Raw genomic sequence first — 16085 nt, 5'->3', positions numbered from 1 at the left:
TATCTGTAAACATATTCTGCTTTTGGGGAAACAGGACTGAACTTTTACATCAAATTATACATTGCAAGCATTTCCACCACCTCCAAATGACCTTCAATTATTTCATACAATTCATTGAAATGAAAAACACATAATAAAATTGGGATATTTAAATAACATTGAAGAGAGGCATTCCAGAGAGAAAGTAGACACTTTACTGTCAGAATATATGTAACCATATACAGTATAAGCATTCTTTTAAAAAATCAGAAGGCCAAAACAAACAAACAAAACCTTAAATGCTACAGGCAAACAATGAAACGTACTCAGAAATACACAGGTAGCAGTATGGCAGGACTCTATGAAAAACATTAACTGCTTTAAAGGCAGTTTCTTTGATAGGTGTTCAAAATAGCACTCAAACAGATGATTAATTCGTTTGTTAAATATATAAATCTTAGAGTAATTTCTGATGCACTCTGTACATTTTAAATTCATCCATGCTCTAATAAAGTAACATGGATAAAGTAGCTTCAATGGGGAGACCAAATAACAGAAATGGAAATAAAATTGGAGTCATGTTTTCAAAGGATTAAATTTCCATTACAAATAAGATACATTTACTTAGCTAGTTTGACTGGCATAAAACTCTATAAACAGCACTTAAATGTGAGTGTCTAAAGCAAAAGGAATTGTAAAAGTGGTGAAAATTATGTAGCTGGTTTGATGGTCACAAACCTTTTTTTTTTTAAAGCAATGAAAAATGAACATTATGTTTATAACACAGCAAATAATTAAATGAATAATATAAAATGAAGTATAAAATAAAATGAAAGTCTCTCAATAACCTCTCTCTAAATAACCTGTTCTTAGCAGGAAAATGCTAAATGTCTAACATTTTTTGAAACCAGTGAGTGAAATCGCATTTCAGTAGTTCAAAATGGGAAGAATGGCTCATCATCTTACTTAGAATGTGTTTTAAACATGAGGGAAAAAACAGCTCTAGGATCAAATTCAGGCTGACCATGCATTATTGATAGGTTACATAATATATGGTGTTTGTTAGTTTGTCTACCTTCATGCTCCATTGTAAATGTTAATATTTAGGCATCTTTATACACTTTAGAGATTTGTTTCTTGTACACTATTCATTCTTAGGCTCATTGGCCTAGTCCCCATCACTGTGCTGTCTGTCAGTAGGCATGCCTGTAGAAACAGGAACCAACACAGCACTGTCTACTCCACCTGTGTGGGGTGTTTTATTCTTTAGCTTCCGGCGGCTGATCTGCTTTTGTAGTTGGAGTTTGTTGGTGAAGAAGATAGTCCTCCATCCCACCTCCTTGGCTAAGTCCTCCATCCCAGCAGTGACAGTGTCACAGTACATTCTTACTGTCTGCTCCCAGAACTCTTCCGAGCTACAAATCTTGACATGTCCAGCATGTATGACGTATGAAATATGAAGAGTGGCATGGAAAACTGTGACATCATCGCATAATTTTAAACACCCCTTCAAGACTTAGTTACCTGAGAAGTGATAATGACATACCTTTTTAAATCTGTGACAGGTGCGTGCAAACCGGGCGACATCTTCAAGGTCTAAATGGGCCGTGATATTCAAAAGTAAATCGTCGGGTAAACGCGGGAGATAATCATAATGGCCCTGGCATATTTTTTTGGAGTACTCCAAGATGTGAGAACCAAACACCATTGCCACCTGACCTAGATGTTGACAAGAAGTCAATCTATGAATAAAACTTTTTTTTGCAAACAGATAACTAAAAGTGTAACAGAAAACTATTGTTTTATAGCTGCCGAATTCTTGGTTAGTTTAACTTGGCTAACCAGACATCTTACTAACATTTAGCTAGTTAACTAAATTATCTAACGAAACGTAATCATTACTCTGCAGGCGGCTGTCATCCAGATAGTCAGCGTGTGATTCCTTCGTTTCTCCTGGTGTCGTGTTCCGAGATTCAACCCTTAAAGAAATTTTCCACCACCTCCAAATAACCTAAAATGTAGCCAACGTCAAATAAATAAGTGGTTAGATTAAATATTAACTGACTATCTTAGCTAACTACCTACCCTAGCTAACCTAGTTTGGTAGCGTGTCTAGCTAGCAAGAAAGCTACGTAGCGTTAACTAGATGTCCTAATTAATGTATTGTATTTAGTAACTGCTAACGCTACATCAGATATAAATTGTATTTGTCACTTATGCTAAACATAACTTAGCTAACTAGGTCAAATAACTACCTCATTTTGTCTTATTTCGAAATAGAAATAATCTTTCATAGGCGCAGGACCTTGGCCACTGATTTCAAACAAAGTTTCTCCCAGCAACTTCGCCATATTAGACTTGTTGTCAAGGCAACAACGTCGCGGACCTATGCAGTATTATGCAGAAAGCAGCCGTGAAGTCAAGCAAATCATTTCTAGAAAAGCAGAAGGACCGTCACGTTAATGGATTGTCTGGCCGGCCAATTATTGCCATATAGGTAATGAATTTCTTGTAAATGTCACATACCAGATAAGCCAGAAGAAGAGTCCGTTGCTTTTTATTAAATAATCAAAGCTACTAAGAAATTCTTTGTCTGATTTGCATACATTTAACTAAACTATATGCATTTACAATATTAAAACTGCAACAAGCGATTGTAATATCAATGACATTAAAAATATGTTATTTTTTCCCCTTCATTCAGGAATATGTGTGTGTGTGTGTGTGTGTGTGTGTGTGTGTGTGTGTGTGTGTGTGTGTGTGTGTGTGTGTGTGTCTTGCTCATGTATTGATCATGTGACTACTCATCTTAGCAGCAATGATACCTGACAGGAGCTTCCATGTTGTATAGAGGCAGGTTATCAGCCGGTAGCTGGATGGAACTGCTCCTTTCTCTGGGTTCTTCAGGATCAAGACTGTCCAGCCTTTAGTTAACCAGTTAACAATAGGGTGAGTTCCATCCATTAGAAGCTGGTTCATTTGCACTGCCAGGAGTTTAAGGAGTGCAGTTAGCTTCTTCAGCCAGTAGGCATGGACCATTTCTGGGCCTGGAGTTGTGCAGCTCTTCATACTTGAGATCCTTTATTGGACATCTCCTAGCATGATGGTTACTGGATCCTGTTCAGGGAGGTTGCTGTGGAAGTTGGAAGGTCTGTGTAAGTAACAAGATATGGCTTAAGTATGTGGAACTAAGTTTGGTTTTCATACTATATGAACAGGTAAAACATTTAGTACCAGTGTGTAGGCCTACAAGTAAAGACCTTGGCTCTATTTACTACACATGCACTCATACAATAATCCATACTGAATTAAACATTATTTACTATTCATATCCATCCAGGTGCATATGTACTAAGTGTCCATGCTCATTATGTTGGTGTCTTGTTTACCCACAGCAGTAAGTAGTATCACACTGAAATACCATACAATACATTTCTGTGATTATGCAAAGTCTATCCTGGTCCCATCAAATACAAAGGGCCCTGCCTAACCTGTACTTAGGGAAGTCAGTATTATCCAAAGATTTTCCTTGTTGACTAACACAAAATCCACCATGAGGTCAGTGGGTTTACATTAGTTGATTCTTTTCTCTGAGCCAACATATAAATATAAAATCTGTATTTGCAGCAATCCAGTGCAGTGTTAACTTCAGTTTTCCTGAAATTCATACCTGTAGATTCATCTTAAACATTTTCATAATGTATAGAACTCCACTAGTATGAATTGTGATTTGACTGCAGACCTAAGCATCTGAACACTACTCATTAATATCTCTAATTAAATAAATGAAAATTTGTCAACTAGACACTAAACAAAACAATATTTTCTTCAAGACCCTATAATCTAGTTTCTAATTGTTAATACTCAAAACATTCTTACAGCTATGTTTAATATATAAACAAACAGATCTAATAAAAAATAAATCCTTTGAGGACCATGCTACATTTACCTTGCATTACAGGTTCACCAGATGGAGAAGATATTATTTTAACATAACATTGCACATATATGTGCACAATGAAGGAAGCAGGTGATTTATGCCTGTGTATGCGGTGTTTGACACACCTAAATAAAGCTGGGTAGAAAAAATATTGGGAGCCAGTGGTGAAATGTGCGAGTGAGGCTCATTGTGATTGGTCCTTAATTTTACCTTTAACATAAATCATACTGCTATGCCAGTACTCTGGCCAAAAAATAAAAGTACCACTATTATTCAATTAAAATCTGAGCTGCAAATCAAAGAGACATTGATACCGTAGTTAAAAATCTTTAATATTTTTATACATATATTTATATATGTACACATTTCCTTATACACTTGTGATGATAAATCAGATATTGGCCTAGTCAAAAATCCATTTATGGAGGTCAGCATAGATGAAACCTGCTTCAAAGGCTTCTCGAGTAGATCATACAGGAGTCTCATGTACCACTTACCCTGTCCCCTTTTGTGCTACAGACCCCACCCCCTTTTTTAACCCCACCTGCTTGTGATATGCCTGATGGTCCCTCAACACTGCAGTGGGTGTTTGTCAACCCGTCATTCGCTACCTCCTGGAGGCTATTGGTGCTTTATTCTCATTTTGGTTTCACCTTTTATCCTCCCCTGGAGCAGGTCCAAAAGCAAAATCACTCAGCCTTCCCCATTCGCCTTCTGAACCACGTCCTTCTAATTGCAAATTCTTAGTGTAAATAATGCATTTAAAAGGATTACAAATATCAATATGCACAAGGAGCTTTACTTCTAGGCGCAGAACATTTACTTAATAGAGGCGAAGCCATAAAATGGAGACGAAGAATCGCACGGAGTGTTGCTCGGCTTCCGCACAATGGCTGGGGGGCGAGGGTTCTGTCTTCTACATCTCTTCTGTTACAACCATCAAATGCTCAGCATGGTGAAAAAAAAAAAAAAGTAATCTTTTCTGGCGTTTAGAACATTGGTGATGTTGAAAGTGGGTGGGGTGGAGCTGGAGAGATGCATGGCAGGTGCTTTAGAGGAACGGGTTGGTGGAGGAGCCCCCTGAGGGGTAGGGCCCTGTCGGGGCTCCGCCCTAGAAGGAAGCAAATGTTTCCATTGCCTTTAACTGAAAGATGAATAGAATACACATATATTCAAAACAGGAAGCACGTGCACCTTTAGAATCTCTAATTCAAAGGCTTACAGATGTTGGATCATACCACAGTAATTGCTAGTAGCTTTAAAAGATCAAACACTGGGTAAAGGCCTACTGTGATCTGAATAAACAAAATGCATGGAGACCCATGGGACTATGTAACAAGTTTCACTTTGCAAAAACAGATTTATCAGGGCTACTGCAAATACAAACAACTACCCCATTGCCCAGGCAGAAGCCACAGAGTCGTTTAGTGCTAAAGGCATCGTCTCCATATAGCCGTTTACACAACAGAGTGCCGATGTGTTGTACTGTGTTTGTGCCAAACTTTTTATTAAAACTTGACTTTTGTCTAAGATAGCAGATTCCTGTTTTTGTGCATGTTTTGCCAATTCTCATTAGGAAAAGCTTGCATGCTGGTAAATCAGCAGGAGTCAAACTGATCTCTTGGTAATTATACACCCACTGTTACCAAATTTAGAAGCAGAGGCAGTTTTTTCAAGTCAATCCTTACTGCCCATTTTCTTTTATTACAGAACCATTTTGAGATTCTGCAATAAGCTTCAAGTGGTCATTGGAACAGAAATGTGAGACACTATTGGATATTAAACAATAAGCACAATTCAAATGACAAACTATATTCTAAGAGAGAATATCCTGACTTTCATATCTGTGTTAACTGATTGCAATTTACTTCCTGAGACGAGGACGTCACAGAGACACAGCATGTAATGCACATAAAACAAATGAAGTTGTGCAATAATAGAAAATTAATTAAAATAGTCATTACACAATACATGTATTTGGATGCAGACAGCACAAACGAAACGTTCAGTTTATTTTCCATTCATGCAATTTAAAACCTCTGGAAGGTCAGCAGCCGGCTCACCATAAATGGATTGTTGGAAAGGGCGGTTCCTACGATTGGCTGTCCATAACTTGCAGGAGGCTTGGCCTGGCCATAGGCTGGGAAACCACCTTGGGGCGTGGGGGCAACACACAAGGCAATAAGGCATGAAAAGAATGTTTTACAGGAGCTAACAGTGCCACTTTTCCAGACCTTAAGGCTAAGCCCACACTAAATATGAATTTCCATTCATTATGCCATGTTTGGGAAGCCAGCCCTTAATGCAGCATCACTATTCTTCACAAACCTGCCAATTTCTCTGATTCCAGTTAAAGCAAAACACTCATCAGCCAATAAACAACGTTGGGATGGACAAATTGGCCTGCACCGTTTCAGCTAAGAACTTTTGTATTTGACATTTGTGGCTCAATCATAAAAGCTTAACTTGTTGATTTTTAGGCCAGGACTACAAAATAAATCAAAGCTAAGACCTGGCCAAAACAGCCATGCAATTTAGACCAATATGATGTGATTCTCCATCAGAGATAATTAAGAGTGCGTGCTTAGGTTACATCACGTCACTGATCATTTCATACTCTGTACCATTGGGCTGTTGGTGGTAGGCGCCTGGGGGGAGTGGGTGAAAAGGGCCCTGGCCAGGGAACGGCTGCTGGAAGGTCCCGCTGAAACTGGTGGGCAGGCAGTAGCTGGTGGCGTTCCCAAAACCGGCCGGCATGCTCATGGAGCCTGCAGCAGAGGGACCATCAAATCAACCATGCAACAGCAGAGTGGAAGAGCATCAGGCACTCTTTCGGAAGAGCAATGCGAGCGTGCTGGCTGGACTGAGGCAGGAATCTACCTGAGGCTGACGCTCTGCCATTGGTCTGGAAGGGGTTCGTTGGCATCGGCTCTGGGGCCATTCCGGAAGTTACAAACGGATTTGTGGAAGGAGCACCTGCAAGGAGTCAAATGAACAAAGAAAATTGGTCTAAAAGAGCAGGATGTCTTTACAAGTCATCACTTCATACCAGCAGAATGCTCCTCACCCGGAAAACCCTGTTGCATGCTGGGAAGTACAGGCTGGGTCGGGGCCGCAGCAGACCTGGGCGAAGCATCAAACACACTGCGGGTAAAGTAAAGCCAAACACAAAACTCAGTAGAGCCTTAAACAGAGGAAAGGGATAAAGCCAAATTAATGGGCAAAGTCCTGTGCCCCCTGCTGGACTACACTGGCAGGAAGAGAAGGCGGTAATCAGAATAAAGTCAGCAAACTGCTCCATCTTACCCTTGTGAGGCCTTATGGGATGCAGTGCTTAGGGCGCTGTCCAGCTCTGCCAGAGCTGCGTAGCGGTCCTCCCCTGCCATGTTAGCTTGAGGGGCAGGTGGAGCCATGGTGGGCAGTGGTGGCACAGACACACCTCCTGTAGAAACCAAACAAATCCGAAAGCATCTTTTGAGATACTGGTCACCTGGCGTAAGGAGAAGCCTGAATTCTCATCATTACAAACAAGTTATTCCAAGCCACAGTCTGATAAGCTATTAAGCGGATTTAAAGGCCATTATGATGACAGTTTAAAAGTAATAATGTAATTAATAATGTAATAATGCAAGTTAGAAATTATGTAAAGGGTAGCCAAGCTGATAGTAAATAAGTTCTGTCCTTACTACCAAAGTGCCACTCCAAACTTCCTAAACCAGGGCTGATTCAGATAAAATATTTGGCCATTCGGTCAGATTACATGAGGCATGAAGATCATGGTTTTTCCAGATAAGTAGAACAGATGACAAAACTCAAAACAATGCGAAGAGGAGGGGAGGGTGTGGTACCTGTCTGTGGAGGCTGCTGGGAAGGTTGGGAGTGAGGTGATGTGGCAAAATGGGAAGACACACTGGAGTTTCCAAATGAATCAAATTTGGCAAAGTCTATGGCTGAGCTGTTTTGCGCTGCAAAGCGCCATAAGGTGAACCAAAAAGACAAATGAAAAACAAACAAAAAGAAAGGCAACAATATGGAAAGCACTGTTCTGTTTTCAGAGAGCTAGCAGCTGGGGTGTCTGAGCAGCACTGCTGCTGCTTCAGATGCTTAGTCAGGAAGTACCTGGGGCCCTGTTAAAATGTGCAAAGTTGGCAAAGTTTGAGGTGGCAGCAGGGTGAGACGGAGGGGCTGCGAAGATGTCTCCCCCCAGGTCAGACAACAGGTCGAACTTCTTGTCCTGCACTGCAGGCTGCGTGTGGGCACGACTGATCCCCGGGGACTGAGGATGAAACGGTAGGACAAGAGACAAAGAACGGAGGGAGGACAGGGAGAGAGCTTCTGAAGATCCGTTTCAGTATGGCTTCGTTAGGGATCAATGGGGTTTGCTAATACCAGGAAATCAAGGCTTTCCTTATAAAGGAAAACTCAGAGGACAAACAAGCTGCATAGACATCAAAAATCAGTCAGAACATTTTAAAATGCACCAAATAGGCTTCCTTACAAGCATTCTGCAGTGCCAAATAATTCCATGCTGTAACAAACTGCTGCCTGGCAAAATAAAATAAAAAAAAAATGCTTATGCAGCTTATTTGTCCACCACATTCTTATTCCATTCTCAAGACATTAGCCTATTAAGTCTGGTACACATACTGTTAAATAGGTGATATTGTTTGGCAACAACTTTTTAGATGAATGGTGAAAGGCTGCTATTAGTGAATTTGCTAAGGTGCTACCACACTTCTCTACACAATACTTGGACTCCCTAACACACAAGAGGATCTAGCTAGGAACATTCTTTCCAAACAACGCAACTCTTCAGAAGTCAAAGATTCCACAGATTTGAGCTGCCTGCATCCCAATACCTGGGCACTTGACTGCAGATCCGAAGCCTCAGACATATTTTTTAAATTCCACATTCACCCAGGACTGATCGGGATCTGAAAACTGTTGTGATGAGCACGGGCAAAGAGCAGGGGTTGGCAAGCATGGCCACAAGACGGAACTATTTTAGGCTAAGGAAACTTGAAGGAAGAGTCACCTGGCTGGAGGGAGCCTTGCTGAGATGCAGGGTTTTTAGGGGCTGGGGCAGGACCTCTGGGGTGCTGCTCGTGCTGCTGGCAGAGGAGCCAGAGACAGATGCCTGAACAGAGGTGATCACCTTTGCTTGCTCAGGCGGAACGTACCTGATGCACAGAAAATAATGTGTTAGCATGGGCGGTTGGAATGCTGGCTGCATTGTATCTGGGTCATCTGGCAGCTAATGCGTTCTAGTGAATTTCTGCTCCAAGCACTTGTTTTCCTATTGCCCAGCACCTAGTATAAAAGCAAGCTAGGACATAACGCTATGCAAAGAGAGCACAGGCGGACTCGTCCAGGAGCTCCTCACCATCTCTTCTTTTCATATTTCTCTTGGAGGAATTCCTTGACCTTCTGGGGCTCACGAAAGTCTGGCACAGCAGAGCTCCTGTCATCATACAGCCCTAGCCAGATGTGTTTGCAGACCTGGCCAAAGAGACAAAATGGGTACCATTTGTACAAAGCCAGTAATGTTCATTTGACCTATAAAAAAAAGGCTGCGCACGTGGTACCTCATTGCTGTGTTTCTGTAGGAACTCGATTTCTTGTTGTGTGAAGGTTGTCATTGAGATTGACTTCACTCTGTGCGGTGGGTTGAGCCCCCGTCTAGAACCCAAAATAAGCAATAACTAGGCATACAGGCAGTAAGGGAAGTGATAAGTGGATGCAACGCTGAGAATGGCTGGCGTCTGCACTGGGACATACGAACATTAACGGTTTTACAGTTGTTGATATACGAGCGACACAATTCGACAATCTCACGCGACGTTCACAATTGAGATGAAATTGAAAGTAGCCCAATGCTGGGACCAAGCTGACGTAGCAGATGGGCGTGTCACCTGCTGATAAAATTCACGGCATAATAACTTCTTAATAAAAACTAGGGATGATGCGCTAATCAATATAAAACCGGGCTAAGGCTTGTGGAAGCACGAGGTGGTGTGCGACATTCCACCTAAATTATGCTGTAAAGAATTTATTGTTCGGTATTCATTATTAGGGAAGTGCGCACGTTAGCTATCAAACTTTCGGGTACCTTGTGTAAAATCTTACCATGTCGTCAAAAAAGGACAAAAAGGGTGGGTGGAAATGTATTAAATGTAGCCGACAGGTTAAAGTAAAATTCATAGCAATCCTTGAAACGGGAGTGGTAACGTTAGCTAGTAGGCGCCTGTTTACACGAGCTTGTGTGCAACAAAAAACAAATATCACATCAATTAACCGATATAAAGACTCGCTAATAAAAATAAAGCAAAAAACAAACCCCAAAAAACAACTTACAATATTCCGGAACAGGTGGTACAGACAAACGAACCCACGGTCATATTGGCATAGGTAGGGCCGCGCTGATCGCAATCAAAGCATTTCCTATTGGCAGGCAAGCTGGTCATTTCCCGAAGCATCTTCAGGTGTTTTTCCTCCTGTTTTCTCTTCGCACTCGCAGCCATGACTAACTAAAAAGCCGTCGAGGCCACAGGGAATAAATCTAGAAAATTAGGAATGAGCTAGAGTATAAACAGCCCCGGCAGAACTGGGGAAAATGTTCCACAGAGATCCGCCAGGGACGGCCATCAACGCCCTCTACTTCTGTAGCCCCGAGGACCAGGAACTCTGGAGCCGATCCTTACGTAGCCGCACGTGCTGCCACCAACCGTGTTGGAGTCGGCCGTATTTCCTGGGAACTGCTTTATTGAAGCCAACTCTAGATTGATGGGTTTCTGGGTTTTAGTCACTTAATCGATATCAGTACGTGATCGCTGGATAAAACTTCTGCGTCATATAAATGTGCTCCGAATTTCTGGTTGAAAGGGAAAATGGATTAAATGTTTGCGCGTCTAAACAGAAGAGGTACGCTTCCCAACGAGAATAAAACATTTGGAAGGAAAGCAACTTGTCTGAAGAAAACGATGTAAAGCGTAGGGCTATGAATTGACTGGGTTCATTGAACTGGTCTAGTCATAACCCTAGGCCAGTCACCGAAGATGCACATACGCCTCATTTCAACGTGCGACTTTAGGTGCTGCTGAAACTCGCCGTGGCCAAACCGTGTGGTCGATCATCCATTTCCAATATCTATAGCGCAACACATGCCAGTAATCACACGAATACCTGTTTTGGTTCAGAATAACTTACTTTGTAAAAAACCGTACTGCATCAGATTTATTAGAAATACATTAAATCTTAATCTATTATTGTATTTGTTTTTGTTATATAACCATATTCATGTCATTTACATTAGCAATGAGGTAGTCATTTCCACGATCTTCTTATTGCATACTATTTAAGAAGAACTTAATCCCAAGCAAAATCATATACAGCATGGCGATTTAAGAACAAAAATATATTTTAAGAATGGACATTTATACACATGATTTAAAATAAAATCACTGGATATTTAAAGTGTCTTGGCCATGAAAGGATCCAAATGAAAAGTATTTTTGTTGGCATTAATAAAGCACCACATTTCAGCCACATGGACACATCATAATCCCTCATTAGAAACTTACAGTTCAAATAAAAATTCTTGCCATGGTCTTTCCCCATTGACTGTGTCAATTAGACTGCTTCAGATGACCAACTTGTTAATCACTGGAGTTGGAACCTGCGCCCTAGAAGAGGCGATTTTATTTAGCCTTTGGTCGCTTTCCACTACTGGATTCTACAGCATCTGCAGACTGAATATTGCAAGACCATCATGTCAATATAATTAAACTCTTAGTGATGTAATTATAAAGATGGAATTTATTGCATCATATATAATCTCCAGCAATTGTAATGAATTGACCTGTCTCTTCCGTGTCTTGGGAAAGTACTCTTCAAGACGTGATTGCCTGGTTTGTCCTGCTCTCTCCGCCTCTTCTCTCTCTTTTCTCCTTTTGGCGAGGGCCGTCCGGAACTTCTCCATGCGTCCTCGAACCTTCTGCTCCCTGAAAGCATAAACAAGAGGTGCTGCTTTTACCAGCTTCGGTATGCCTTGTAAGTGATGCCGTGTGAGGTCACTGGGCAGATGCATGCTCTATGGAATGCATATTTACTTTATGGGTTTCTCCTGGCACAGGAACTGCATCAGGCCCTCTTCATCCACCTCGTTCCAGCCCAGCTCTGGTACATCGACCTGAGGTACCTCTAGGAAAAGCTCGCGAGCAGCCTCGTACTTCCAGTCTAAGGGAACTGGGTGTGTCTGTGGGGACAGTATAATCTTAGTGTATGGCTCTCAGGGCCAGTATCCTACACCCAGATTAAGTTGAAACCCAGACTAAAAAAATACTTTCCATTGTTTATTCACGACTGCAACTGCAATTTATTCCAAGACTAGGATCAGATGATGTCTGGAAAACTGGCCCCTAGCATTTTCAAACAAAAAAAATACGTGAATCTTTACAAAGTCTCTTGATAACTTCAACCAGGAAAACACCCTATATCAGAGATCTGCAATGTGATTCACTTTAACCATCAACCAGTTAACTGTAAAATGAACTGTCCACCGACAGGGTTAAATTTTCAGCTTCTTGAGATTCTAAACTTACTAGTTCTAGTTTAAACCTAAAATCTAGTGAGGTTAAGAAATAACGAGCATGACACCACCAATCTGAAACTTGCACTGAATTTGATTCACTTAGCATCAGTCTGGCTTTTTGCTGGTGCAAACATTTGAGCACATTGTTGTTACCAAAAGGTTGCACATCAAGAATTCTTTCTGAATGGTTGGGTCAATCGCTGTTGTTGTTTTCCACCCCTGGTACTGGTGAATCAAATCTACCTCCTTGGTTGATCAGAGAATGGGGGTAGGATTGGCTAAGAACGCAAAAGAAACCTACTCATTAAGGATGGCATGCCTAACAGCTTTATCCAGAAGATGTGTGTTTCAGTTTGGTCCTTTGAGGTTTGGAAATGTAGACTCCAGAGAAGCTTAGGAATGCAGTAGTATTTCTGCAGTGCTGCTCTGGGACACTAGGGGGAGGGGTTCTATGAGCCAGTCTAGGGCTTGTACCTTTCTGTTGACGTGGCATATCACATCCTCTATGGTGTGGTGCTGCTGAATGAGCTTCAGTGCTCGTCTAGGGCCCAGGCCTCTTATCTTATCACAGTAGTCACAGCCCAGTAAAATACACAGGTCAATAAACTAAGAGAGGACAGACAGATTAGCATTAAGCATAGTTCCACACATACATAGATCTCATACATGCTAGCTCACATATTTGCATGTTTCATTACATGGACATACACGTTTATTTAATGTCAAGTGAGAAGTAATGCAGGATAATGTACAGCAAGAAAGTCATTATTGCAAAATAAATCCCTTCAGAGTGAAACAGGACCGCTTGGCATTGGGGTCCTGATTACCCTGTTAGGGTTTATTTTACGACTGTGATGAAATGGCTCTACATTGTGCCTTACATAACATTAGCGATTCAGGATCAGGTTTAACCTGTAAGAGGTCAAGATGTCTAAAGAGTAATTATCAAACATGAATCATGGGAGAACTTAAAAAATGCTGTGAGATGTGAATGTTACTTAAACAATAAAGAAAAGCTCAGGTCTATAAAATATAAGGGGTGGGCAGATTTGAAGTTGCACAACTCATTTTGACAAACTGAATAGTAACAGAATCTACCTCTTTTTGTGTCAGTTGTAGAGTTTCCAACAGCTTTGGCAAAGAGTACTCTGTGACCTCACTATGAAATTGAGAATTAAGGAATTTATGACTCTTTTTACATCAATTATGCCAGAGGAACATTAACAATGTATTGCAAAGTTCTTCATTTTCTCTGTAATTTGTCATGAAAAATATCAGGAATACTAGGACCAGGTAATAATAAATAAATCCATATATTAAAAAATACAAAAACAATCAAATCTAAGATTCGCTACAATACAAAAGACTGTAGCAGAGGTTGAGAATCCATACCCCAGCCTATTTTTCACCTTTCTTTCTTGGCATTGAGCTGCCGAAGGAGTGTGGTTCCCCCAAATGCTAGGGTGTCCATGTCCTCTGAAGCCACAGCGTCCACTACACCTGTACTAACAAGGTGTGCACACAATGCCTCTCCATCCCCAGAAGCCTAGAATGAATAACAGCAGGCAAGATGACAATTTTTTAGCCCTGATATTAGAACAGGATGGATCAAGAATAATGTGAATTACGGTGAGTCAGAGAATGGGTAATTACCATAATACAAGGCACACCCATGAGTTTCAGGAGACGAAGGAATTCCTGAGTCTGAGCGGACACTGTGGGAATGTATACAAAATGTAAGAGGTACTAACATGGGACCATGATTCACAAATGATGTTCCCACTGATGAGATGGAGACAGATAATCTCTATGGAGATCAAAGGATCAAGTGAGACATTCAAGTGATAATACATGTGTGACTTCCTCTTATTACCTGTCTTAGAGTGATATGAGCTGTTCCTTCCCAAGATTTGTGCTCTCCTCTCTAGCTGAAAGGATACAAACAAGTAGCAGCCTTGGTACTTTATAAACAGTCTTAAATATAGAGCATTATAAACATTGCATCTAATTGTGCAGCATGTTTGTTCTTTGATTCCTCACTTATTTGAAACTTTTGAGACAGTTCTACAAGACTGTTCTTTAGTCCCCTTGGGCTGCTGACTAGTGAGTCTCTCTCCAAGTATTACACAATAAATACTGTCTACTACTTGAAGGAGAAGTGAAAAGTAAACATTGGCTCAAACTAGGTTAAGTAGCAGCTTTTAAGCAGCAGCTTTTTGGCCAACAGCTTATTCCACGTTCAGCTAAACTTGGGTTTGGCTGCAAAGGGTGCATCTCACCACAGCTCTTTTCTGATCGGGAGGTTTGCCATCAAACACAAAGACCGGCTTGATGTCGTGCTCCAGGAAGGTCAGAGTGCGGTAAAACAGACCTAGCAGAGGGCTGCAACACAGACATGATCACAGCATAAAAACAGGCAGCCTAATGATGCACAAGGCATTCAAGTTTCAAGTTTGGTTTATTTGTCACATACATAGTCATACACAGTATAACTCGCAGTGAACCTATTTAATCAAGTGTTAACAGTGCTGCAGTGTAGTACTGACTGCTATTATACATTGCTTTCATGAGAATTGTCAACATTTGAGTTCCGTTGTGGACACATAATGGAAGTGCTTTCATTGTTTTGGTTAAGGTACGTGACGTCATCAGAAGGTTCTTGGTTCAAGCATCACCACAGCCAATTTGCCACTGTTGGGCCCCTGAACAAGGGCCTTAACCCTCAATTGCTCAAGTTGTACTCAGTCATAATTGTAAGACGCTTTGGATAAAAGCGTCAGCTAAATGCCGTAAATGTAAATGACCTTTTAAACGTTTAAGGAAGACAAGGAGTCACTATCAACTAAAATACCTTAACTATACGCTGTAGGGCTTAGACCCAATTAGCTAGCCATCTTACCTTAGTCGTAGATGGGGCACAGCTGAACGAAACTGGTTCACAACAATGGAGGTATCAAGCGCAATTACCTTCCCTTAAACAATAAAGCATAATGATCACGTTAGTCACCATTAATAAACCCTGTAGTTTTAAAGTCTCTGAAAAAAAAGAAGATCATTGTTTCTCTAGAGGAGCGTCAGCTAGCTAAAATCCTTCGAGAGTTGACAGGTAGCCAGAAAGTTCGGTAGTGTTAACCTAGCTCACTAAATCTGTAGCTAACTAGCTACCCAAGTTATCTACCTAAGACAATCACCCCAGCCGCCCTATCTAGCTACGCAAGGTTAACACCATTTGGAGAACTCTCTTCGTTGTCAAATAATTCCAGCAATCAAGTACTATTCCTAGACACTAGTAAACAACCTAACGTTAGCTAGATGGCTAGCTAATTACCACTAACACGATTTGGCTAATTTACCCGTGTAATCCCCGATTTCTTTATAAGATATGGAATTTGGAGCGTCACCGCGAATTAAATCTGCCAACTTCGTGATTCCCATTACGATATATTAGGTTCTACATCTTACTAAATGTAGTTACAATTTAAATGTTTTTATTTCTCAGTAAATCGTCAGCCATGGTAACGCGTTTCATTAATAGGAAAAATGTCCCTTCGCAGTTACTGTTCAGTACTTTGAGTT

General features: G+C 41.0%; 3 protein-coding genes across 6 annotated transcripts; all 3 read right to left on the bottom strand.

The window, feature by feature from the left end:
• Positions 1-171: 171 nt before the first annotated feature.
• Positions 172-2380, bottom strand: fbxo36b (F-box protein 36b). The gene is made up of 4 exons (XM_027031469.3): positions 2235-2380; positions 1882-1990; positions 1526-1698; positions 172-1402 (listed from the first exon to the last, which is right to left on the bottom strand). Exons 1-4 carry the CDS (start codon positions 2328-2330, stop codon positions 1148-1150), a joined length of 633 nt encoding a protein of 210 aa, XP_026887270.1. The 5' UTR covers positions 2331-2380; the 3' UTR covers positions 172-1147.
• A 1850-nt stretch (positions 2381-4230) lies between these two features.
• agfg1b (ArfGAP with FG repeats 1b) lies at positions 4231-10598 on the bottom strand. 3 transcript variants are annotated; one of them, XM_081723482.1, is made up of 12 exons: positions 10274-10598; positions 9505-9598; positions 9303-9418; positions 8955-9099; positions 8039-8195; positions 7768-7884; positions 7226-7361; positions 6987-7063; positions 6800-6895; positions 6544-6687; positions 5983-6071; positions 4231-5063 (listed from the first exon to the last, which is right to left on the bottom strand). In XM_081723482.1, exons 1-12 carry the CDS (start codon positions 10438-10440, stop codon positions 5031-5033), a joined length of 1371 nt encoding a protein of 456 aa, XP_081579608.1. In that variant the 5' UTR covers positions 10441-10598; the 3' UTR covers positions 4231-5030. The 3 variants fall into 3 exon arrangements, with proteins under 3 accessions (XP_081579608.1, XP_026887332.2, XP_026887343.2); XM_027031531.3 differs by having other exon boundaries at positions 4231-5030; positions 10274-10596; XM_027031542.3 differs by lacking the exon at positions 7768-7884 and having other exon boundaries at positions 4231-5030; positions 10274-10597.
• A 536-nt stretch (positions 10599-11134) lies between these two features.
• Positions 11135-16063, bottom strand: zgc:110269 (putative flap endonuclease 1 homolog). 2 transcript variants are annotated; one of them, XM_027029979.3, is made up of 11 exons: positions 15863-16063; positions 15409-15481; positions 14789-14891; positions 14383-14437; positions 14163-14224; positions 13919-14055; positions 13608-13668; positions 12984-13115; positions 12028-12173; positions 11778-11919; positions 11135-11667 (listed from the first exon to the last, which is right to left on the bottom strand). In XM_027029979.3, exons 1-11 carry the CDS (start codon positions 15942-15944, stop codon positions 11617-11619), a joined length of 1044 nt encoding a protein of 347 aa, XP_026885780.2. In that variant the 5' UTR covers positions 15945-16063; the 3' UTR covers positions 11135-11616. The 2 variants fall into 2 exon arrangements, with proteins under 2 accessions (XP_026885780.2, XP_026885788.2); XM_027029987.3 differs by having other exon boundaries at positions 12984-13070.
• Positions 16064-16085: the final 22 nt, after the last annotated feature.

The sequence above is a fragment of the Electrophorus electricus genome, chromosome 11 (genome assembly GCF_041902795.1).
Source record: "Electrophorus electricus isolate QZ-2024a chromosome 11, ASM4190279v1, whole genome shotgun sequence".
Taxonomy (NCBI): domain Eukaryota; kingdom Metazoa; phylum Chordata; class Actinopteri; order Gymnotiformes; family Gymnotidae; genus Electrophorus; species Electrophorus electricus.
This window is presented reverse-complemented; position numbering and strand designations above follow the sequence as displayed.